This window comes from Dama dama, chromosome 4, assembly GCF_033118175.1.
Source record: "Dama dama isolate Ldn47 chromosome 4, ASM3311817v1, whole genome shotgun sequence".
Lineage (NCBI taxonomy): Eukaryota > Metazoa > Chordata > Mammalia > Artiodactyla > Cervidae > Dama > Dama dama.
Window position 1 is genome coordinate 51,998,111 of NC_083684.1, and position 25,346 is coordinate 52,023,456.

The 25,346-nt window shown below is 38.1% G+C and overlaps 1 protein-coding gene and 1 pseudogene across 1 annotated transcript; both read right to left on the bottom strand.

The window, feature by feature from the left end:
- Positions 1-235: 235 nt before the first annotated feature.
- Positions 236-22,417, bottom strand: ZNF585A (zinc finger protein 585A). The gene is made up of 4 exons (XM_061139109.1): positions 22,290-22,417; positions 13,675-13,801; positions 9,693-9,785; positions 236-8,275 (listed from the first exon to the last, which is right to left on the bottom strand). Exons 1-4 carry the CDS (start codon positions 22,365-22,367, stop codon positions 5,937-5,939), a joined length of 2,637 nt encoding a protein of 878 aa, XP_060995092.1. The 5' UTR covers positions 22,368-22,417; the 3' UTR covers positions 236-5,936.
- Positions 15,774-16,211, bottom strand: LOC133054295 (large ribosomal subunit protein uL24-like; annotated as a pseudogene).
- Positions 22,418-25,346: the final 2,929 nt, after the last annotated feature.

Sequence of the window (25,346 nt, forward strand, 5' to 3'; positions counted from 1 at the left end):
TTGCAGCACAAATATAGTACAAAATAGAGAGTGGCCCCAAGAAGTGTGTTACTTCATACACAGTGATGTGTGTGTAAACTGTCCAAACAAGGAGAGGACAGCAAGCTTCATGGAGACTGGGGAAGCAGAGTCTCAGAGAACACAGCCAGGCAAAGGCCCAAAGAGAAACGAGCTTCTGTGATGTTAAGAGAAGCCAGAATGGGCATGTTGACAGATAATAACAATGGTGACCAGCTACAATTTCAGGGTTTTCCAACCCCATGCCCCCTTTTATTATAGTTATAACTTTACACTATAAACATTAAATGTAAACTTGTAAAAATACAAATAACCAAAATTCTATGTGAAAGACTGATATGCAAAATAGAAAAACTTACATATTCTAATATATAATCATATAGTACATATTATATATCATATAAAATAAAAATTTTAATTGTAATAGGAATATACAATAATAGATATTGCAGTGTACTATATTATATACAATGTTATAGTATATTATATGCAATATAAAATTATAACTAATGTACAAATATAATTATATATATTTATCATCTAATTTCTAATAAATAATCTTTTATCAAACATAATTTATCATACAGTAAAACATAATGCTTCTGAGATTCATTCATGTTGGAGCTTGTGTCTTAACTCAGCTTTTTTATGGCTGAGTAGTATTCCACTGTATAGATGTACTATACTGTATTTACTTATTCACCCATTGATGGACATTTAGGTTGTTTCCAATCTTTTGGTGATTATGAATGCAGTTCCTATGGACATTCAAGTACATACATAATTTCTCATTTCTCTATGGTAAAAACCTAGATGTGGGATTGCTGGGTCATAGGATAAGTATATAGTTACCTGTATAAGACTTGTGAAACTTTTGTCCATAGTGGATATACTACTCTGTATCATTCCTACAGCAATACATGAAAGTGTCTATTGCTCTACATTCTTGCCAACTTTTGGTACTATGTTATTTATTCACTGCCATTCTAATAAGCACGTAATGGTATGTCATTATGGTTTTTATTTGCATTTTCCTGATGACTAATTATGTCCAGTGTCTTTTCATCATCATACTTTCATTTGTATCTCATACAACCATATGGATGAACCCCAGATACATTAAATGAAAGAAGTCAAACTCAAAAGGAGATACATACTTACATATTTATATGGATACACACACATTCGTGACATGTGAAAAAGGCAAAACTATAGAAACAGGAAACAGATAAGCAATATCGAGGGGTTGGGAGTAGATAGATTGATCAAAAAGGGATAGGACCTTTCTACCATGTGTAAAATAGCTAGTGGGAACCTGCTGTATTGCACAGGGAGTTCAGCCTGGTGCTCTGTCATGATCTAGAGGGGTGAGATGAGGTGATGAGAGGGAGGGGCTATATGTATACATAACAGTTGATGAGGTTGTTGTACAGCAGAAACTAACACAACATTGTAAAGCAATTATACTCCACTTAAAGAACATTTAAGAAGGAAATACTCATAATTTTTTAAAGGGATAAGGAGGTATTTAGGGTAGTGAAGAAACAGTTTTCTTGATTGTAGTGTTGACTCCTTGATTGTATGCTGCATTTGTCAAAACTCTCAGAACTGTACACTTTTAAGGATGACTATTACTATGTGTAAATGATACCTCAGTAAATCTAACTTTAAAAAATACCTCAGTACTATAACATTGGGCTTCCCTAGTAGCTCAGCTGGTAAAGAATCCACCTGCATTGTAGGAGACTCCAGTTCGATTCCTGGGCCGGGAAAATCCTCTGGAGAAGGGATAGGCTCTCTCTAGTATTCTTGGGCTTCCCTGGTGGCTCAGACAGTAAAGAATCTGCCTGCAAAAAAAAAAAAAAGAATCTGCCTGCAATGTGGGAGACCTGGGTTCAATCCCTGGGTTAGGAAGATCCCCTGGAGGAGGGCATGGCAACCCAGTCCAGTATTCTTGCCTGGAGAATCCCCATGGACAGAGGAGCCTGCTGGGTTATAGTCCATGGGGTCACAAAGAGCCAGACAGGACTGAGCAACTAAGCACAGCACAGCAGAACTATGATACTGTGTTACAGTAAATATAAAAGAGAAATAGTTGAAAGTAATTTATAAAATAACATACATTTCCCTCTGTGAGGTTTGGGTTCAGCCATTCAGAGGTTGGTCTTGTGTCCATTTATAACTGGTAATATTATTAACAACAGGGACACTCTCATTGGTCTCTACTAGCTCTGCTCCCCTCATGTGAACCATATTAAATCCCTTCATCTTCCATAAATCTATTTTACAGGTGAAGCAATCAAGGCTCAGGGGAGGTTACTGGGCATCAGGGCTGGCACCAGGATTTTAATCAATGTTGACAGCTTTAGCTATTTTGCTTGCATCACTCCTCATGCAGTAAGTCGGTATCTCAGTATGTGATCTCCTGGGGCCCCCAGATCCTCCCCAGTCTACTGCAGGCCAACTCCTCCCTGGACAGTGTGTATGAGGCTAGTACCCTCTCCTCATCCCTTCTCCATCCCCACAGGGTTCCTGTCCATGCAAACAGTAGGGACTTGGACAAGCAATGCTGGGGGACTTGCAGGAGCCACCCTAAGTGGCCTGATGAAGCAATGTGAGCAACAGGGAACCAGTGGACACTATGTTGCTGGGGGCAAATAGGGAAATAGGTATTGCCAGGATTTAATGGAAGAGTCACAGATACTGTATTAGTGGGTAATGGTCATCAAAAGACTTTGTACGGGTTGTTAATGGGGGTCCTACAGAGGTGGATAATGTGAAGTCTATGATGTCTTATCAGTCATTGCCCTTACCTGGGGATAGGGAAGCAGATGAACAGAACACACCAATGTTCAGAGAGTATTGGGGGCATCACCACATACTGTGTTGGGGATGGTTACAAACACTGCTGTGTGAGATAATGGAAGACTGTCACCATCACTATGGGGGACAATTAATGGAGGGAAACAAAAGCCATCCGGATAGAGGTATCATGAAAGAATCAGGAGATAATATTAAAAGTTGGATTTGGTAGGGTATACTATGGTTTCCTACTCTGAGAATTGTTGTAAGAGGTCATCAGTCATGATTTAGGTGAAAATGGGAATAAATCAGGAGTATGGAGGTTACCAGACTGTTTCACAAATGGGGCAAAGTAATATACATTATGCTGGAGGCTAACTGGAAGATGTAATGAAGAAGCTCTACAGACATTATTTCCTGGAATTAGTTAAGAGGTGACACAGTGATGGAATAAGGTAAAAGGAGGATAATGGTGTCCAGACATTGTGGATTAAGAAGGGGATAATGGCAAGATCTCCAGACACTCTCCTGAGGAGTTAGCAAACGCTGTCCCCAGTTGGGGGATAATGCTGGGTCACAAAACATTTAGTGAAGCCCCAGAAGCAATACTGGATGCAGTAAAAGGGGGTAGTGGGTCACTGGATACTGTTCTAAGATAGTGGGTTCAGTTACTGTGAAGCAGTGAGATAAAGAAGATCTAATGATGGATTAGACATCATCATTAAGGTAATGGGATATGCCACTAATCACTGCCCAATTTGATTATTGGAGATTATAATGAGAACCCTTAGTCCTGCTCCCTCAATCAGGTTCTGTCCCCATTCTCAGTCCCCATGCTGCTATTCACAAAGGTGAGAACAATTCTGTACCGGCTATTGCCCACTCTCAGTCAATGGACTGACCTGGAGGAACCATTCTGCTGGTTCCAGTTTGGCCACCCAACAGCTGATCATTCAATCAGATCCCCTACATGCATTTGTGAGGCCACTGCTGCCCCAGTCTTAGGCTGCCCACCTGACTTCCAAGGAAAGGCAACCCCTCTCTCTGCTTTTGGTCTCTCCATATTAGCAGCTTTGGGCAGACCTGTCAGGGCATGATAAGCAGGTCTGTACATCAGCTTATGAGGTAGGCAAGGCCCTATCACATTGCAACTGGGGTAGGGCAGGGTTGTGAATGCTTGGACAGAATGAGCATGCTCTTTTGTGATCACTTTGGAGCTGACTGAGGTATTTTGGAATCACTGAAGGGAATCTTGAAACATCAAGTATCTATGTGGGACTGATTTCCTGTGCCTTAGTTCTCTTTTGCTTATATGGGTTGGCATCAGACCAAAAGGTTTACAATGATGTGACAACTTTTGGGACAGGAAGGAAGGACTGAGGTTGAAAAAACCTGCTGTGTATTAGGTAAGTTGGTTCTCCCTATCAGAGCATCTTATGCTGCAATATAGAAAGCACCAGGCTTCCCAGGTAGCTCAGTGGTAAAGAATCTGCCTGCTAATGCAGGAGACACAGGAGATGGGAGTTCGATCTCTGGGTTGGGAAGATGCCCTGGAGAAGGAAATGGCAACCCCTTCCAGTATTCTTGCTGGAAAAAAGTCTCATGGACAGAGGAACCTGGTAGGCTACAATCCATGGGGTCACAAAGACTTGGACATGACTGAGTGACTGAGCACAGCACACACATAGAAAGCATCAAAGGGAAATTGTGAGGAGAGCAGGGTCAACACTCCATTATGTGCATTCATGGAAGGACTGCTGTATGTTAGGCATGGGTCTAAGTTCACTATGGTGAACAAAATGGGAAAAAAACATTCTAGAATGGGAACCATAGACAAACAAGTGAAAAATACAGGGTACTGTGGAGTGTTATGTGTTATGGAGTGTTATGTGTTATGTTAAGTGTTATGGAGAATGATAAAGGAGGAAGAGGAAAGGGATGGAATTTTGTCAGATAGGCAGGGAAGGGAAGGGAAGGCCTCCGCAAAGAGATGCTGCTGGACGAAAGACATGAAGGAGTAAAGCACACAGATATAATGAGGAACTGTGCTCTTTGAAGAGGGCACTGTAAATGCAAAGGCCCTGAGGCAGGACCTAATTTGATGTGTTTGAGGGACATGGGGGAAAAGGTCCTTGTGGAGTGTATGGAATGAAGATGGATAGAAAGAAGACAGTGAAGGTAATGTTGAGGTTTGTTTTTATGAGTTAGTGGTTCGTGATTGTCATTATAAAGGGCAAGTCATTAAGGAAGGCAAATGAGCTGGAAGAACTATGACAGCAAACGGGAGACTGAGGTGAAGAGTTGAGTGAGATGACCTAAGCATTCTTATGTCAGAAGCTTTCTTGAAGGTAATGGTAATTCACAGGACATTATGCTGCAGGGTAATTAAGGGTCAGTAAGTCTGGGAGATAAGGGTAGTCACCAGACACGGTGTTTAGCATGAATGGGCAGTCATAATGCAGTTACAGCAGTCAGAAGACAATGTGCTGTATGGGAGTTGAAGACATCTACTGATAGCTAACGAGGGGTGCTAGAGGATAACAGGGCAGTCAACTGTATACAAAAATAATTTTTCATTGTGGCAAGCCTTTCTTGATAAAAATATGCAATAGGGAATTGGATAGACAAGACCATGTTAGATTCAGCAGAAGAATGTCACCCAAAATTGTTAGACAATGTGTTCTGCAACAAACACCTCACAGAACTCAGGGCTTATTATTATCATATATATTATGTTGTTCTACCATTCAACTTACTGGCATGTTACCTATTCCACAGTAAACAGGGTTATCATTAACATGACTTCACATAATGTTTCCAGTGCAGAATTTGGTAACAGTGTTCCATTACAGTTTTCATGAGAAAAATTCTACTGATGTACCAAGTTGACAAAGTTCCTTCTCAGTATAAATGCCTCAGGGTTTACTGAGGCTGGTGACAATGTGTAAAGGGGCCCTCTCTTTCAGGGTCCTTTCAGAAGTCCTCTTCTGTATACTAATATGTGACATTCTGATGGAGCATATCTACTTAAGAAAATACGCATATTTTCTGCTGCACAAATTTCATAATATAAAATCAGATCTGATCTCACTGAGGTTTCTCTCAGACTGTTTATCTCAAGTGTGAATACTCTGATGCACACTGAGCACTGACTTCTGAACGAAGCCTTTCCCACAGACGACACACTTATAGGGTTTATCTCCAGTGTGTGTTGTCTGGTGTTTATTCAAATTTGACCTGTCAGTGAAGGCCTTTCCACACTCTGTGCACACATAAGGCTTCTCTCCTGTATGAATTCGCTGATGCACTTGGAGCTGTGATTTCTTAGTAAATGATTTACCACAATCACCACATTCATAAGGTTTCTCTCCAGTATGAATCCTATGGTGTATAATCAGTTCTGACTTTTGTCTGAAGGTCTTTCCACATTCAGAACAGATGTAGGGCTTCTCTCCAGTATGAGTTTTCTGGTGTTTACTGAGATTTGACCTGCCACTAAAGGCTTTCCCACATACAGCACACACATATGGTTTTTCTCCTGTGTGAATTGGTTGATGCACCAGGAGCTGAGATTTGGAGGTGAAGGATTTCCCACAATCACTGCATTCATAAGGTTTCTCCCCAGTATGAATTCTCTGATGAGTAATAAAGTTTGACTTCCGGATGAAAGCTCTCCCACACTCAGTACACACGTAGGGTTTCTCTCCTGTATGAATTTTCTGATGCACAATGAGTATTGACTTCTGGTTGAAGGCTTTCCCACATTCATGGCATTCATACTGCCTCTCTCCAGTGTGAATTTTCTGGTGTATATTGAGGTGTGACTTCTGCGTGAAGGCTTTTCCACATGTACTGCATTCATAAGGTTTCTCCCCAGTATGAATTCTCTGATGTGTAATCAAGTCTGATCTTTGAGTGAAGGCCTTGCCACATTTAGGACATATATAGGATTTCTCTCCTGTATGAGTTTTCTGATGCGTAATGAGATTTGATCTGTTAGTGAATGCCTTCCCACATTTAGTGCATGTATAGGGTTTCTCTCCTGTGTGAATTCGTTTATGCACGTGGAGTTGTGACTTGGAAGTAAAGGATTTCCCACAGTGACCACATTTATAAGGTTTCTCTCCTGTATGAATTATTTGATGTGCTATCAAGTGTGCCTTCTGGATGAAGGCTAGACCACATTTCATGCATATATATGATTTTTCTCCTGTATGAATTCTCTGATGCACTGTGAGTGCAGACTTCTGAGTGAAGGCTTTTCCACAATCACTACATTCATAAGGTTTTTCTCCGGTGTGAATTCTCTGATGTATAATCAACTCTGACCTGTAGGTAAACGCCTTACCACATTCAGTACATATGGATGATTTCTCTCTAATTTGAACCTTCTTATGTGTATTGAGGTTGGAATTACTGTTGAAAACCTTTCCATATTCGCTGCACATAGACAGTTTCATTCTTGTGTGAGTTCGTTGATGTACCTGCAGCTGTGACTTGGAAATGAAGGACTTCCCACAGTTACTGCATTTATATGGTTTTTCTCCAGTGTGAATTCTTCGGTGTGCAATCAAGTGGGTCTTCTGGATGAAAGCCTGTCCACATTCAATACATATATAGGATCTCTCACCTGTATGAATTTTCTGATGCATCTTGAGTGTGGACTTCTGTATGAATGCTTTCCCACAGTCACTGCACTCATGGTGTCTCTCTCCAGTATGAATTTTCTGATGTATACTAAGATCTGAGTTATAAGAGAAGCCTTTCCCACATTCACTGCATTCATAGAGTTTTTCTCCAGTATGAATTCTCTGATGCCTGAAAAGAGAAGATACTTGGAAAAAGGCTTTCCCACATTCACTGCACTTATAGGGCTTCTCTCGAGTATGAGTTCTTTGATGTGTGATCAATTCTGGCTTCTGTACAAAAGCCTTCCCACAGTCAATACATACATAGAGTTTTTCTCCTGTATGAACTTTCAGATGTACCTTGAGTTGTGACTTCTGAGTGAAGGTATTTCCAAATTCAGGACATTCATAAGATTTCACCCCAGTATGAATTTTCTGATGTTGAGAGGGTGGTTGTTTATAGCTGAGAATTTTTCCACATTGATTATGGTCCTGTAATTTCTCTCCTCTTGGAGTATACTCTTGTTTAGTATAGGAGGAAATTTTACTATATTCAGTAATCTTATTAATGTTCTTTGATCCACTGTTTCTATTATGATTGCATAAATCTAAATTATAGCTTAAAGCACTTCCAAATAAGTCACATTGATGATGAGGTCTCTTTGGGGAAGGAATGTTTTGGCTCACATGAATTATTTTTCTTATGCCCTTATATGCATAATCCCTTTGTATAGTCAATACTTTCTTGATGAAAATCACATTTCTTAAAGATCTGTTTTCTCTCTGATGATAGCTTTCTATCTGGTCACCAATCTGCCACAATTCTTCTAGAATAAAATACAACAACACGTCATTTGTAGCATCACCTTCCCTCTCAACATAGAAAATTTTTGAGGTTTGAAACCCAAAATCTCCTTCTCAAAGGAGAATGATTTTAGCTCAAAGAACAGCTAGCAAAGGCAAGATGAGAGGCTCATATAGTTCATCCAAGTTGAACACAATGAAAAGTATGATGAAGGTGAATCAATGACTTAGTAGACTTGGTGACAGGGGTGATAGGAAACACTGTGGGATAGAATTCAGTTTATTTAGAGAATAAACTTTATGAACTCAATTCACTATGTGCAGAAGTGAAAAAAGGGCAAAGAATAAGATATACAGCACAATAACATTTATATAAATTGATAATACATACCCCAAGTCATTTTAAACTTTAAAAGATGATATATGAACTGAAAAATATCTTTCTATCATATGAAACAACTGTTTGTGATGGGAAGTGAGATGAGTACGGGCGAAAGAAGAAAAAAAGGAATAAATAGAAAAAAAATTATAGAGAATCCTTAACTCATACTGATGATGATAGTGCATCCTAAATGAAGAAATGATCAAACTCAAACCTCATCTTGTGAAGTACAGAAATAAAGCAATTTCAAAAATCAGTCAGCCAGGCAGAGAGTCCCCAGTCAGTATGATGTCTCAAATAATTTTGGAAGGAAAAGTCAGAAAGATACTCCTAACAGTTAAGTGACAGTGAGCCCTAAGTAATCAGTTGGATGAAAGGCATAGGGAATGGGAAAGTGAGAAATCTTAAGTCAGTGACTATGGAGAAAACGAAGAGAGCATGACTGGAGATAAAGTTTAGAACCATCTCACAATAAGAAATGAGAGAGGCACTCCAGTATTCTTGCCTGGAAAAATCCATGGACAGAGGAGTCTGGTGAGCTGAAGTCCATGGGATTACATGACTGAGCATGTGTGCACAAGGGTGGAGGGAGATGGGTTGGTAGCAATAAACTGGTAGAACTGAAAAAAAAAAGAAGAAATGAGAGAGGACTAGCAGGAGTGGGAGTGTGTGACGCATAGTAAGTTTTAAAGAAAGCAAATCCACAAACAGCTGAATACATAAAGAGTGAATCTCAGACAATGGGAAAGCAGAAAGAAAAGAGAGAGAAAGCATAACCAAAAAAAAAAGAAAATATTTATTGAGGCAGATTGGCATGTGATCCAGAGGCCAAAAAGCCGAGGGAGAAGATAGTTAGAATTGACAAAGGCATTTATGTAGAAGGCATTTAGTTATTTCAGAGGCCAATGTCAAGGGCTCTCAAGAAATAAAAAAAAAAAAGAAAAAACCAGAACCTTCCAGAAGAGTCATACTAACAGCAATTCAAAGATGCCAGCCTTTCTCAAGATGGCTGAGATTTACTCCCCTGTGTCCCATCAGTCTGGGTCACTCTCACTCACCTGGACAGCTCTGATATGGGCCCTCACTTTGCAATGCCCATGGCTCCTTTCCTTGTTCCAACATGAAAACCTCGGTTTCAGGAACTTGATATCCTGTTCATGAGAAATGATAAAAGGTCTTGCTTGCTTGTGCCTGTGCTCAGTCATGTCTGACCCTTTGCAACCTCATGGACTGTAGCCCACCAGACTCCTCTGTCCATGGGATTCTCCAGGCAATAATACTGGAGTGAGTTGCCATTCCCTTCTCCAGGGGATCTTCCCAACCCAGGGATCAAACCGGGGTCTCTTGATTGCAGGCAGATTCTTTACCGTCTAAGCCACCAGGGAAGCCCACCATAAAGTATACACAAATCTATTCTAAAAAGTTAAAATTTATCAAAATTAATGCACACAAAAACTTATAACTGTACATGGCACCATTCACAGTCCAGAGAAATGCAGACAAATGTAAAGATGCAATAGTAAATTATAATTGCGTAAACTGTAGTACATACTGTACTGCTGTAATAATTTTGTAGCTACCTCCTATTGCTATTTCAGTAAGTTTAAGTGCTGTGAATATCCACTTAAAATACCCTAATCATCACTTCATGAGCAATCCCTCTCTCCAGTAAATTGCACATAGCACTAAAAAGTAATCTCCCTGGGTTGTCACGTACTTTTTCATGTTCACTCAATACCATAAACCTTGAATATCATGGAACCCATACTAAGTGCTATTATAAGAAAAAGTTGAATTGCTTGATTAAGGTCCAGCTAATTGTGTTTCAGTCCATGGGGTCACAAAGAGTTGGACACAACTGAGCGACTAAACTGAACTGAATTGTGTTTCTGAGCCCAATCAATAAAGTCTTGTTGTTCAATGAGGCTTTGTTTTTCAGGAAACTAACCATGTATCTCTGAGAACAAAGTACAGTTAATCCTTGAACAACAGAGCTTTGAACTGCATGGGTCCACTCACATGGATTTTATTGAAAATATTTTCCAAGCTAAAGCTGTGGTTGCCAGCCATTTCAAGATAAACAAACTCAGTATAAAGACCATTCTAAAAAGAGAAAAAGAAATTCATAAAGCGTTGCTGTAGCTAAACCAGAAGATACAAAAACCTTGCACTTTTTAAGAAATACTTTTTTATCTTCTATTAAAAGTGGAGTTTTGGGCTTCCCTGCATAGGGAAGTGGCTCAAGGGTAAAGAATCTGCCAGCCAGTGCAAGAGACACAGGTTCAATTACTGATCCTGGAAGATCCCACATGCTGTGGAGCAAATGAGTCTGTGTGCCATAAAAACTATTGAGCCTGTGCTCCAAAGCCTGGGAGCCACAACTACTGAACCCATGTGCTGCAACTATTGATGCCCTCTGCAACAAGAGAAGCCATCACAATGAGAAGTCTGCATACTGCAACTAGAGTAGCCCCAGCTCACTGCAACTAGAGAAAAGCCTGCACAGCAACAAAGACCCAGCACAGCCCCAAATAAATTTTTTTTAATGTAGTTTTTATGTTGGTTCAGAATTGCTGTAAGAGAAGTATATCTAGAAACTCTAATACTATTTGAGAAAAAGCAAAGTTATTATATGATAAATTTAAGCAAAAGGAAGGTGAAGGGCCTAAAGACAGAGGATATAATCCCAGTAAAGGATGGTTTGATAAATTTAGAAAGAGGTTTGGCTTTTAAAAAAGATAACAGGACAAGCAGCTTCTGCTGACCAAAAGAGAACACATGAGTTCCTAGATGCCTTTAAGAAAATCATTGAGGAGAAAGGATATTTGCTTGAACCAGTTTTTAATGCAGATTAAAGTGCTCTATTCTGGGGCGGGGGGGGGGGGGGGGGGGGCGGCGGGCGGGAGCCACAAAAGACAAAGAAGTAAGCACCAGGAATTAAGACAGGAACTAAAATCCTAACTAATTCCCTTGTTTTGTGCAAGTGCAGTTGAGTTTATGATCAGGACAACCCTTTACTGTAAAGCTGCTAACACCCGAGTCTTGAAGGGAAAAGATAAACACCAGCCGCCAGTCTTTTGGCTGTAAAACAGGAAGGCCTGAACAGCAAGAAACTTCGTTCTGGATTGGTTCCACTGATTCCTGTCCCTTAAGTTAGGATGTACCTCGCCAGTATGGGACTGCCTTTTAAAGTTCTTTTGATATTGGACAATGCCACTGGCCACCCAGAACCCCATGAGTTCAATACCAAAGGCGATAAAGTGGTCTACTAATGTAGCCCCTAGATCAGGGGGTCACAAGGATCATTAAAGCTTATTACACATGATAGTCCACGGAAAGGAATGTCAATGCTATGTAGAGAACCTTGACAAACATCAGGAAAGGCTGGAAGGATTACACCACTGAAGATGCCATTCTTGTTATAGAAAAAGCTATAAAAGTCATCAAGTGTGAACCATAAATTCCTGCCAGAGAAACTGTGTCCAGATGCTGTGCATGACTTTACAGGATTTACGGTCAAACCAATCAGGGAAATCATGAAAGACATTGAGAACAAGGCAAAAAAAGTGGAGGTGAAAGTCTGAAGGATTTGAAGATATGGATTTTGGAGAAATTCAAGAGCTAAGAGACATCACACCACAGGCTTGGTAAATGTGAGGGCTTTCAAATCAGTGCCAGATGTTGGGAAACAGACAAAATAAGCAGCGCCAGAGAACAAACTGACATGAGACAGTTTAGCAGATGGGTTCTGCTTACTTAAGACTGTTTCTGACTTCTTTTACCACATGGACCTTTCTATGACATGGGCACCGAAACTAAAGCAAATGGTGGAAGGATTGGTATGGTATAGAAGCATTTTTAGAGAAATGAAAAAGCGAAAAAGACAGAAATTATGATGTATTTCCGTAAAGTTACACTGAGTGTGCCTGCTTCTCCAGCCTCAACTCTTCTACCTCCCCCACTTCTGTTGCCTCTGCCACCTCTGAGACAGCAAAACCAATTTCTTCCTCCTTCTCAGCCCACTTAATGTGAAGATGATGAAGATGAACACTTTTATGATGATCTACTTCCATGTAAAAAGCAGTAAATACTCATCGTGCTATACAGTTAATAAACTTATCTGTTGTATATGCATGTGTCTTCCTGTGAAAATCTATTGATAAGAATTATATGAGGAGTTTTAGTTTCATCATCATCATTGCCTAAGTATTCATCATGTAAAGCGTCATGCATAAGACCTATACTGAGGCTGACAGACTATTCTGACATAGGCATAAGGTGAGTGATATTTAACATCAAATTAATAATGTGTTAGTTTTCTTACTGTTTTATAACTTTGCTTTCCAAGAACTGCATTACTGTAAGTGCCTCTTTGGTAATTGTTTTCTCTAGCTTACTTTATTATAAGAATACAATATATAATACATACAAAATATACATTGACTATTTATGTTATTGGTAACATAAATAAAATAGGTATATAACAGAAATAAAATAAACATATAATAAAATAAATAACAAATAAAATAGGTAACATAAACCCAGTAGGTGGGGATTCTCAGGTGGCTCAGACAGTAAAGAATCTGCCTGCAATGCAGGAGACCCAGGTTCGACCCCAGAAGATCCCCTGGAGAAGGGAATGGCTACCCACTCCAGTATTCTTGTCTGGAGAATTCCATGGACTGAGGAGTCTAGCAGGCTGCAGTCCATGGGATCACAAAGAATTGGACACAACTGAGGGACTAACACTTTCACATGTTACTGGTAAGTCTTTCAGTCAGCAGTAGGCTATTAGTAGTTAAGTGTTTGGGAAGTCAAAAGTTATATGTAAATTTTCAACTGTGCAAGGAGTCTGCGCCCCAACCCCTGTGTTGTTCAAGAGTCAACTATGATATTCACAGTGCCCAAAAGGGAAAAAGAATTCTGGACAAATAAGGGCAAAACCATCATATAAGTCAGATGTCTCATAGCATTCAGCACCTGAGAATAAGAACACTTTCAGTGGGGCCTTCCCTCAGACACCCAGTTGACTGTGCTTACCTATTGAGAGCAAGTGGCTACAGGTCTCCAGCATCACATCCCGGTACAGGTTTTTCTGATCAAGATCCAATTGCTGCCACTCCTCTCTGCTGAAATCTACAGCCACGTCACTGAAGGACACTGATCCCTGTAAGGGCACATTCCTGTTCAGCATGAATACTTAGCTTTGGAGGATGGAGACACTTTATTTAGGAATATAGAACTTGAGTTTTGTAGTTATTAGTTTACCTCTTTTTTTTAAAGCCTCACCCCCTTCATTTCCCTAAAAATTTATTATGAAATTTTATACAGAAAATGTAAAAGAATTATATAGGTAAAACCTATATAACTACCACTTATAATCTATCACTAACATGTTACTCTACTTGCTTTTACCACATATTTACCCATCTATCAATCCATCTTACTTTTCTGTGCATTTCAAAAGCTATAGGTGCCAGTATACTTCCTTCTAAATACTTCAAAAATGCAAATCATTAAGTAGAGTATAACATGTTTTTATCGTTTTTTTAAGGTAAGCCTTACATACAGTGAAATGTACAAATCCTCAGAGTACCATTTGAAGTTTTGACAAATGCATATACTTGTGTAATCCAGGAACACTTAAAAAATAATATTTCATATAGAGTGTGCATGTGTGTGTGCTAAGTCACTTCAGTCTATACAGAGTGTATATTAAATATCTAGTTCTACATAATATTTTATGGAAGAAAGAAGTCCAGTAAAGAATTTATGTTATTGTTCTATACTATGATCAGTCAATTACTCACTTTTCAAAACTGAAGATTGAAATAGGCTCTCTTGTAGTTTTCTAGCAACTGGATGAATAACCTAAAATATAATTTCTGAGCAATTTAGGCCAACCCATTATGCTAGTCCTGGAAACACAAAAATGAATTACTTACGTTTCTAACCTTCTAGCAACTTAAAAGACTTGGAAAATAAACAAGACCTATGTTTTTTAAAAAAGAAAGTCACAAATTCACTAAAGGGTTAAAAAGTAAATCTCCATGTAGATAACACTGAGGTCCCCAAAAAGGAAAAATACATTTTACATGAGGGTTTAAGTTTACATTAATTGAGGAATTTAAGTTAGAAGATGAGAAGTATAATACAGAATGGGAGGGGGGTGGTGGTGAGGGAGGTCATTTCCCAGAAAAAACAAAACCAAAGGTGTGGATATAGGAAAATACACGATGAGTTTGGAGAACAGCAAATAACTCTGTGTAAATGAAGAGAAGTCTGTATGACATGCCAGGGAGGTGGTTATGGGAAAAACAGTTTGCTCATAGAACAAGTATGAATTTTCCACTTTAAGTAAAGATAATTAAGCTAATCAGATTTATATTAAAATTTTTTTGTATTGCAGAATAACCAAATAAATGATGAGGCATAGTTCCTTACAAAATGCTTTCTGGCTAATTAATGAAGAAGTTAGGATAGAATCAGAATAACATCATTTTATAATTTGTAATGAAATAACAGATTTAGACAATAATCATTAAAGGTTGCTCAACTGTTTCATGTGAAAGGCTGAAGTTTAAAATGAATGAATGAGCTAAGAATATCTTCAATGAATCAACAATTTTAACATCATAAAAAAAGATAACCAGGTATTATGTGCCTCCTGATATGATAAATAAAGAAAAATACAACCTGAAACTCATTAAGCCTCTAGATCTAACAAATTATTCGTACCTAAGGCTTCCTTGGTGCCTCAGGGGCAAAGAATCCGCCTGCAATGCTGGAGATGGGGGGTGCAGGGTTCACTCCCTGGGTTGGGAAGATTCCCTGGAGAAGGAAACGGCAACCCACTCCAATATTCTTGTCAGGGAAATCCCATGGACAGAGGAACCTGACAGGCTATAATCCATGGGGTTGCAGAGAGTCAGACACAACTTAGTGACTAAACAACAACAATGTGAAGTGTAGAGGAAAATGTTCAACAATATCAAGACTAAAACATAAGCTAAATCCAGAAGGCAGCAAATGACCTGTTTCTTCAAAAAATAAATCACAAAAGAAAAAAATATGGAGGGGAATCTTTTTTTTTTTTTTAATTTTAACAGTTTTTAATGAAAGCTGTAGACAAGATGACTTTATTCCTGCATCTTCTCAATTGTTTCTTTTTTATATTTGCCCTTTTCCTTTCCTACTTGGTGAGATTTGGCTTTACCTTCGAGGATCTTTTTGTGGTCTTTGGCCAGTGTTAGTCTGGTGATAACCACCTTGCTGGGGTGAATGCCCACATGGACAGCTGTGCCATTAGCCTTCTCCTGCTGCACTCGTTCAGTGTAGATGACGTATTTCTTCCTGTAAACCTGGACTACTTTGCCCATTTGCTGCCCTTTGTAGTGCGCTCACACAACCTGAACTTCATCATCCTTTCGGATGGGCATGGATCGAACGTTGTACTTCTGTCTTAGCTTTTTAGAAAGAGGAGAAGACATAATTTTCCTGCGAACGTGGGAAGACGCATTGAAATGCCTTTTTTGATTCTTGCTTAGGTCAGAAGTCACAAAGGGACTGAACTTCATTTTGGCTGCTGGTGCTTCAGTGATGGCCACAGAAGGGAAGAGGGGAATCTTTTCTTTATTAAAAGAGACTGAGAGAATGCCTCGGCGGTTCAATGGTTGGAAGCTGGAGCTTTCACTGAGGAGATCCTGGATTCAGTCCCTGGTTGGGATCTAGGATCCCACAAGCCTTGTGCTGTGCTCCCCAACTCCCCCCCCAAAAAAAAGAGACTTCAGAGTTATACTAACCAAGTGCAATTTATGGACCTTGTTTGGCTCTTAATTAAAGCAAACCAACATTAAAAAGATACTTATGGCATGTCTGTATATATGTCTGTGTGCATGCTCAGTTGTGTCCGACTTTTTGCAACCCCATGCCCGCCATGCTCCTCTGTCCATGGGATTTTCCAGGCAAGAATACTGGAGTGGGTTGCCATTTCCTCATCCAGGGGATCTTAAGAGAAATTCAAATAAAAACTGTATATTAGATAATATATAGAAATTACTGTCACTATGTTATAGGTGTGATAATGGCTTTATGGTTACATTAAACAAAAAGGAAAAAAAAAAAGAATTCTCATATCTTAAGAGATATACAACAAAGTATTCACAGATAAAATGGTTTTTGGAATTTACTTTAAAATAATCTGGCAGTTGGGGAGGAGGGTGACTTTAGTTAATATAAAATGACAGAATATTGATGACTACTAAAGCTGAGTGATCAGTATAATAGATACAAGGGTTCCTTATACTATTCTCTTTACTCTTGGATATGTTTACATTTTTTTATAATAAAATTTTTTTTTTTTAAACATGATCTGCTGCTGTGCTGTTGCTGCTAAGTCGCTTCAGTCATGTCCGACTCTGTGCAACCCCATAGATGGCAGCCCACTAGGATCCTCTGTCCCTGGGATTCTCCAGGCAAGAATACTGGAGTGGGTTGCCATTCCCTTCTCCAATGCATGAAAGTGAAAAGTGAAAGTGAAGTCTCTCAGTCGTGTCCGACTCTTAGCGACCCCATGGACTGCAGCCTACCAGGCTCCTCCGTCCATGGGATTTTCCAGGCAAGAGTACTGGAGTGGGTTGTCATTGCCTTCTCTGTTAAACATGATCATTTATATTTAAAAAATCCAGTCTGGAAATGCATAATTGAAGGAGTGACTTATTTCCACCTGGAGTCATAAACACTTAAAAAAGGGATTATAGGGACTTGAATATCCCACATTCAACAAATTGCAGAAATGACAGAGAGGGTATTATCAATGCTATAGAAAAGCAAACAATATCTAATCAATATTTATAGGATATTCCAACAAAAGAAAAATACACATTCTTTTCAAGAACCCACAGAACAATGACGAAGACAGACCATATCTAAAGCTGTGAAACAAATCTCAAAAAACTGGAAAGAACTGAAATAATGCAAAGTTGTTCTCTGAAAATAATGGAATCCAATTAAAAATCAGTAACAGACAACAGAAAAAGGAATTATGTTAGAAAATAGTAACAAAAACTGAAAAGTCACAAAATATCTTGAAATCAATCAACATACTTCTAAATAAACTACAAGTCCAAGAGAAATCCTCAAAAGAAATTTAGAAAATACAGAGAACTAAAAGAAGATGAAAAATACTACATATCACCTCATCTTATCTCTTATTACCATTAAGTGCTGTCCTTTTAAAATTTTTGTCATGCTGGGCAAAAATGGTAATGCATTATCTTTACAGTTATTTGATTACTAACTAAATCAAAATTTTTATGTTTATTGGCTGGTAAAAAATATGTAACATATCAAAATCTGTGAGATGCTGAAAGGGAAATATATAGAAAAGGTGAAACACACAATCCAAATAAAAAATGGGCAGAGGATCTGAATAAGGCATTTTTCCAAAGAAAATATACAGATTTCCAACAGATATATGAAAACGTGCTCAACATCTCTAATGATCAGGGAAATACAAGTTAAATTCACAATAAGATACCACCTTACACATGTTAGAATGGCTATTATAAAAAAAACCCACCCCACAAAACAAAAACAAAAAATACCACAAGAAATAACAAGTGTTGGCGAAGAAGTGAAGAAAAGGGAATCCTTGTGCACTACTGTAAGAATGTAAACTGGTACAATCACTATGGAAAATACTATGGAAGTTCCTCAAAAGATTAGAAATATAACTGCCTTGTGAAAGTTAATAAATATCTTAAAGGTTCTCAACACAAGAAAAACATCTGTAACTATGTGTGATGAAAACTAGATTTATTGTGGTGACCATTTCACAATATACACAAAGATTGAATAATGTTGTATACCTAAAACTAATGTGGGATATGTCAATTACATCAATTTTAAAAAATGAGAAAGGAAAGGGGAAAGTTCTCAAGTCAATAATCTAAATTCCTACCTCAAGAAAGTAGAAAAAGAAAAGCAAAATAAACCCAAAGCAAGCAGAAAGAAGAAAATAATAGTAAGTAAATATCAATGAAATTGAAAACAAATTTTTTTTAAAACTAGAGAAAAATTAATAACACACAATGTATTATTTGGGGGAAAAAATAAATAAAATTGCTAAATCTTGCTAACTGACCTAGTAATCAAGGATTAAAAAGATACAAATCACCAGTGTCAGGAATGAATTACAGATCTGGCAGCCATTAAAAGAAAAATAAGGGAATACAAAAATTCTATGCTGGTAAGAGTCAGCAATTTAGAAGAAATGGACCAATTTCTCAAAAACCACAAACTAGGCAGGGTTGGCAGATTTGAGAAGGAGTGAAGATGGCGGAGTGAGGCTCGTTGAGGCTATCTGGCCTTTGGGCCAGGGGGCGGGTCGGCCCCCGGGCTCTGGAGTGCTTCTGCTGGCCTGTGGGAGGAAGAACAGTTTCCTTGCCATTTAGGTGCTTTTATATTCATCTCAAAAAGAAAACAAAACTCTGAACTCGGGATTTGGCAAGTATTTCTACATTGTCTCCTGGATTGGGGTAGTCCTACTTCTTTTACCCGGTCACCTTCCCTATTGAAATGTGGATATCTCTTCTCTACACTTTACCTCCATGATTTGGATTGGAAAAGGCTGCTTTTCTTTTTGTTCCACCACTCAGATTCAACACAGAGAAGCTCTTGGGGTGCAGTCATCCTGCCAGGTTCTCTTGGAAGAAAGAAGCAGCTGACATGTATCTTCAGCTGCTATTTGCTTAATCACAAAGAAATTATTTCAAAAGCTGAAGGCTGATGTCTGGTTTGGAAACAGATGCTTTGATGGTGATGTTTGTGAATTCTTTACCTTGTGTTCCAAACAAGAAGACTGAATATAAATAGTAGGACATCAGGGTTTTGGGTTTTTTTAACGTCTTCCAGTGTTAACCACTATCATGATAAGCACAGTTGAGACTTGGCAACAGTAAATTCCAGATATATGTTCTAATTTGAAGTGAAAGAGATGCTTAAAGAGATGGCTTACATATGTATACAAATCCTGGCTTATCCTTTGACATGGATTTACTAGGTAAGAACAAAGGTCCCATTTTGCAATAAAACTCTTGATGTGATAAAGAAAAAAACAAACCCACAAACTACCAAAACTTACATTATGGCATAGATAAATTGATAATCCCACAACCATTCAATTAAAATCATAATTTAAAATCTCCTGAAAAAAAATCTCCAGGCCCAGATAGTTTTACTAGAGAGTTCTACTAAATTTTTAAAGAAGCGTTAGTCTCATTTTGATACAATCCCATTCAGAAAGTAAAGGAGGAGGAAGCCCTTCTAATTAAGCCCAACTAATTTTATGAAGTCAATATTATTACCCTGATACCAAAATAGGACAAAGACAGTACCAAAAAGAAAACTACAGACCAGTATCTCTTTTATGAATTTAGATGTAAACATCCTAAACAAAATACTGGCAGACTGGATCCAGCAATGAATAAAAATAACCATGTACCACGATAAACTGGAATTTATGGAAGAATTCTCTGTATTATATTCTGCAATGCTCTTTGAATCTTTAATTATTTCAAAACAAATAAAAGTTGAAAAAATATATTGGAGAAAGATTATTCTCATAAGAGAACATTCTGAAATGAGCAAAACTGGAAAATAAGTTGTGAAAACCACTGCATAATTCAGGTGACAGAATACAAATTTCTTACTTACCTAAAGTAAGGCTGTAGTAAGGCTATAGAACAGATTGATATTAATTATTAAGGAGGTAAAATTGATACCAAGGGTGAAGATGAGATAATGGGACTCAAGTAATTCTCAATTATCAGTTTTGTGTTGCTATAGATTCTAAGGTCACAGATGAATTTAAGGACTAGAGGTGGAGGCTGGGGGAAGAAGACAAGAATTAATAGATTTTGTACATATTGAGGTTTAGGTGATAAAACATATACAAGGAGGGACACTAGGTAGATGGATACAGAGCTAGTATGGAGATGATTCAGTTGTACTAATATGTATAAAGCAGGTCACTGAATTCAGAGGAGGGAATAAGCATGTAGGGAGAAAAAACAAACAAACAAACAAAAAAAGCATGTAGGGAGGATAGGACAGAGAAAGTATTAAAGATGCTTATGGTTTTTCATACCATGTGGCAACTAAGCTTGTGCACCACAACTACTGAAGCCTGTGTGCTCTAGGGCCTGTACTCTGCAACAAGAGAAGCCACCACAATGAGAAGGCCACACATCACAACAACTAGAGAAAGCCCGCTGGCAGCAATGAAGATCTAGCACAGTCAAAAATAAATAAATACAAGACTTTTTTTTTAAAGATGCTCTTAGTTTTTAATGTCTAAAATTATGATGTTTGAAAGCTATCTTTTTTTTCTTCATTTAACTGTCTTCAAAGATTCTAGTTTGCCTTTTTGCAATGTATTTATTCTGTTTAGGAGGCTTAAAACATTATCATTTCTTTGAAAATGTCCCCTATATACTTGAAAAGACTATATATGCTCTAATCTTTCTCTTTCATACACTTGCACATTCACAACCTACTTCACACCAAAACCCTGGCCCCTGAACCCTATGCCATCAATAATTAAATAAGGAATCAAGAAGATGTCATATCCGTGGCTTTGACTCCACACCAAATGAGCTTCTTATAAACAATCTGTCCAGGGGAAAAAATCTCCTTACTTAAAGATAACAATAAAAATCTAATGTACAGAGACACTATAAGCAAAAAGAATGAAAGAAAAAGAGAGATTTAAAGGAACATGCTAGAAATAAGCTGCCACACAATTAAACACATTCACCATGAATTCAAGGAATTCACTAAAACAAGCAACAACTTAATTAAGTAAATAGGGATATAAGAGTCCAAGGAATAAATTCTGGAAAAACAGGTTAAGAAATTGTTATTTAATTGTTTAAAAAAAAAAAAAAAATGGCAGATCTCAGTAAAGAAAGAAAAAGTAACACAGAAACAAAGTTTTCTCTGAAAGCAATAAAAACATTCTGTGAAAAATTGGCATTGGCCAATCTCAATCTTATTAAAAGTAGAATTTTTATTTTTATTTATTTATTTTTTTAAAGTAGAATTTTTAAAATAAAAGTCATAATACCTATAAGGGAAAATATAGTAAATGGTAATTAAAGATTTGATGGGAAAGTTAATATGTTCCTAGAAATATACCCATTTCATCTGCAATTTACATTTTATTTCTTTGAGATAAATTATTTCTCTAGATTATTTTTCCCTGGAGAAGGAAATGGCATCCCACTCCAGTACTCTTGCCTGGAGAATTCCATGGACAGAGGAGCCGGACAGGCTACAGTCCTTGGGATCACAAAGAGTCAGACACAACTGTGTGACTAACTTTCACTTAAACTTTTCACTTCCAGATTATTTTTGAGCATCGTTTTGCTGTGAATAGTTAATACATTTGACTTCTGAATCTATATTTATAATTTTCAGTTCTTTTACTATCATCGACTGGTTGGGACATCAAGGTTACATAGTAAACAAAATGAAACAAATACCAAAAACAAGGTTGGGAATAACTTTAGGTATGATCTTTATCCAAAACCTTGTTGTAAAGATCAAACTACTCCCAGAATTAATTTCCACCCACTGGGATTCCTCCTCCTCACCTCACATGAGCCGCCACGTTCCTCTGGAGCCAGGCCCAGAGATTTCTGGGGAGAGGTCCGATTAGCTGGCATGGTCATGCTGGGTCTCAACCTTTATTCTCTCAGCAAACTAAAGTGTGGTGCACATATAAACTTAAGCAGAGCCGCTGAAGTGTGGTGAGGTGAAGTCTGGAGGAAGATCTAGTCCAGAGGCTCCTGGAAAGATAATGTCCACATGGTCAGTTATCACATCAATATTTCCAGGGAACTCCAAGGTGTAGTTTCCTGAGCCAGACACCACAGAACAGTGGTTCTCAAACTTGAGTGTACACTCAAATCACCTGGAGGGTCTGTTAAAATAGTAATACAGTTAAAAATCTGCACACTCTAACAGTTTCGGATTCAGCAGGTCTAGGATAGGGCCCATCTCAGATTATTCAGGTTGTTCTAACGAAGTACCACCAACTGGGTAGCTTATAAACAACAGAAAGTTACTGCTCATAGTTCTGGAAGCTGGGAAGTCGAAGATCAAGGTGCTAGCATGATCATGTTTTGATGAAGGCACTCTTCCTGGTTCAAAGACAGCACCTTCTAGCTGTGTCTTCATATAGTGGGAGGGGCTAGGGAGCTCTCTTTTGTAGGGACTTCTGGTGTCTCTTTTGTATGGGCACTAATCCCATTCACCAGGGTTCTACTTTTATGACCTAATCATTCCCCAAAGGTCCCATCTTCTAACACCATAATTTTGGGTATTTGGATTTTAACATATGACTTTGGGAGGAACAAATATTCAGATTATAGAAAGGCCCCCAAATCTGCATTTCTAACATTTCTATTAGGTGATGCTAATATTGCTGTTTCAGGAACCACATTTTGAGAACTAGCACTGTGGAGTATAGGCTTCCCAGTTGGCTCAGTGGTAAAGAAACCGCCTGCCAATGCAGGAGACACAGGTTCAATCCCTGGGTCGGGACAATTCCCTGGAGGAGAAAATGGCAACCCATTCCAGTATTCTTGCCTAGGAAATCCCATGGACATGGACAGAGGAGCCTGGTGGGCTACAGTCTGTGTGGTCACAAAGTCAGATGCAACTGAACATACACGCATTCTGTGGCGGAAAGACAGTTTAACAAATCCTGTGATAAGTTATTCATGGTAAAATATGGGAAAAAACATGAGATAGAGAGTAACAGTGCTAAAGATGTGAATTGCAGCTCAGCTATTTTTTGGCTATGAGAAAATGAAGAAGTTATTTTAGCTTTAGTTTCAAAAATAAGAATGAGTGTCTACCTCACAGAATTATGAAAATTAAATGCGATGGTGCTTGTAAAGTACTCAACACCTCCCTGGAACACAAGAAGTATGCAATAAATATCAGCAATTACCATGCACTATTAGATGTTAAAACAATATAAAAACAATATAATCAAAGCAAGGAAAACAACAGACCAGACAATGATTTATGTATGTACTAATTAATGATTTATGTATGTGACATTCAACTGAATGTACACAAGACATTCATTGCATAAGTGGTGTTGATGTAACTGGCCATCCACCTGGAACAAAACAAACTAGATCCCCATCACACACCTTAGATTGATTTCCAACAGGGACAAGTATGTGAAGTATACACATTTTTAAAACCTCAAAGAAAAAAAAAAACCTCAAAGAATATCAAAATAAACTTTAGGAGAATACATTTGTATAACATTCTGGTGGAGTAGGAGGGATCTTACTTGTAAATATCTAACTTATAAATGAGATCTAACTTAAAAATGAGAGAAAACCCAGAAACTATAAAAGAAAAAACAAGTATTTCTGATTATACATTAAGATACACTTAAAAATGAGAGAAAACCCAGAAACTATAAAAGAAAAAACAAATATTTGATTATACATTAAGATACACCTTAAAAATAAAAAATGCAGATATATATATATAATTTTTCAATATGTGATGACAGGTTATCCCTAATGGTAAAAAAACAACAACAAAAACTAGCAATCAAATAGATTTTTAAAAAGTGACAAAGGACATGCAGATTCACAGAAAAGGAAATTTAGATGGCCGACTGCATTAGAACAATTAGATATAATTTTTCCCTCAGAATTGTAAAAGCTTTTTTTAAAATGCTGGAAAGCATTTTGGAAAATGAGCTCTTTTATAAATTAGTGGTGGGTGCTTAAATGGCTATAGTATCTTTTGAGTTATTTAGGTACAACTATTACTAAAAATACAAATAACTGTTCCTAATAATAGTTTCAAATATACAAACCAGAAACTGGCAGAAAGAAGGGAAAGAGGACAAATAACCTTTCCAATGTGAGTTTACCTGTCTCGGTAATTAATTAAGCATTGAAAATAATATGGAAATTAATTCGCTATGAAACAATATAATTATTAAAGAGCACACATTGCTTTTCCGTAAAAGATGAATGAATTTATGGAAACTGACCCTGAACTGGGCCATAAGCAATTTTTACCCTTGAGCCTCACCCAGAGGCATTATTTGAAATAAGGATGCCCTTCTGAATAATTCACGAGTCAAAGAAAAAATTGAAATTCAAAAAGACAAAAAAACCCCAAACACTGAGATGTGAGCAATAAGGAAAATGCTTGTGAATGTTTAGAAAACAAGCTCATGACAGACCCCATGCTGACTCCCCAAGCCCTACCACTGACCATAGACTTCCATCGCTGGGCCCAAAAATCCCAGTCACTCATCTTAAAGATACTCATCGTTGCCCAGAACCCCATCACTGAACTCTTTGATACCAATCAAGAGACGCCACAGACCCGATCCCCTCCCCTCCACCACTGAAGCCGAAAACCATCATCACTAACTCCACGGACAAGCCTTCCATCACTGACCTCACAGAACTCCTAATCAAGACCAACCAAAATCACCACAGACACCTCTCGGAAATAAGTGTGAAAAAGCTCCCCACACAAGCCGCAAAAAAAAACAAAAAAACAAAAAAAACTCTCCGCGAGGCACTTCCGCTTCCAGTCAGACCTCTAGCACCGCCCCTTACGGACGGTTGGCATTGCGCATGCTCCGATTACTTTGACAG

Coding starts and splice junctions, on each gene's coding strand:
- ZNF585A (XM_061139109.1), bottom strand. CDS start 22,367: ATGACCATGCCAGCTAATCGGACCTCTCCCCAGAAATCTCTGGGCCTG. Junction 13,802..22,289: donor AACGTGGCGGCTCATGTGAG/GTGAGGAGGAGG, acceptor GTGCCCTTACAG/GGATCAGTGTCCTTCAGTGA. Junction 9,786..13,674: donor TAGCCACTTGCTCTCAATAG/GTAAGCACAGTC, acceptor TCTCATGAACAG/GATATCAAGTTCCTGAAACC.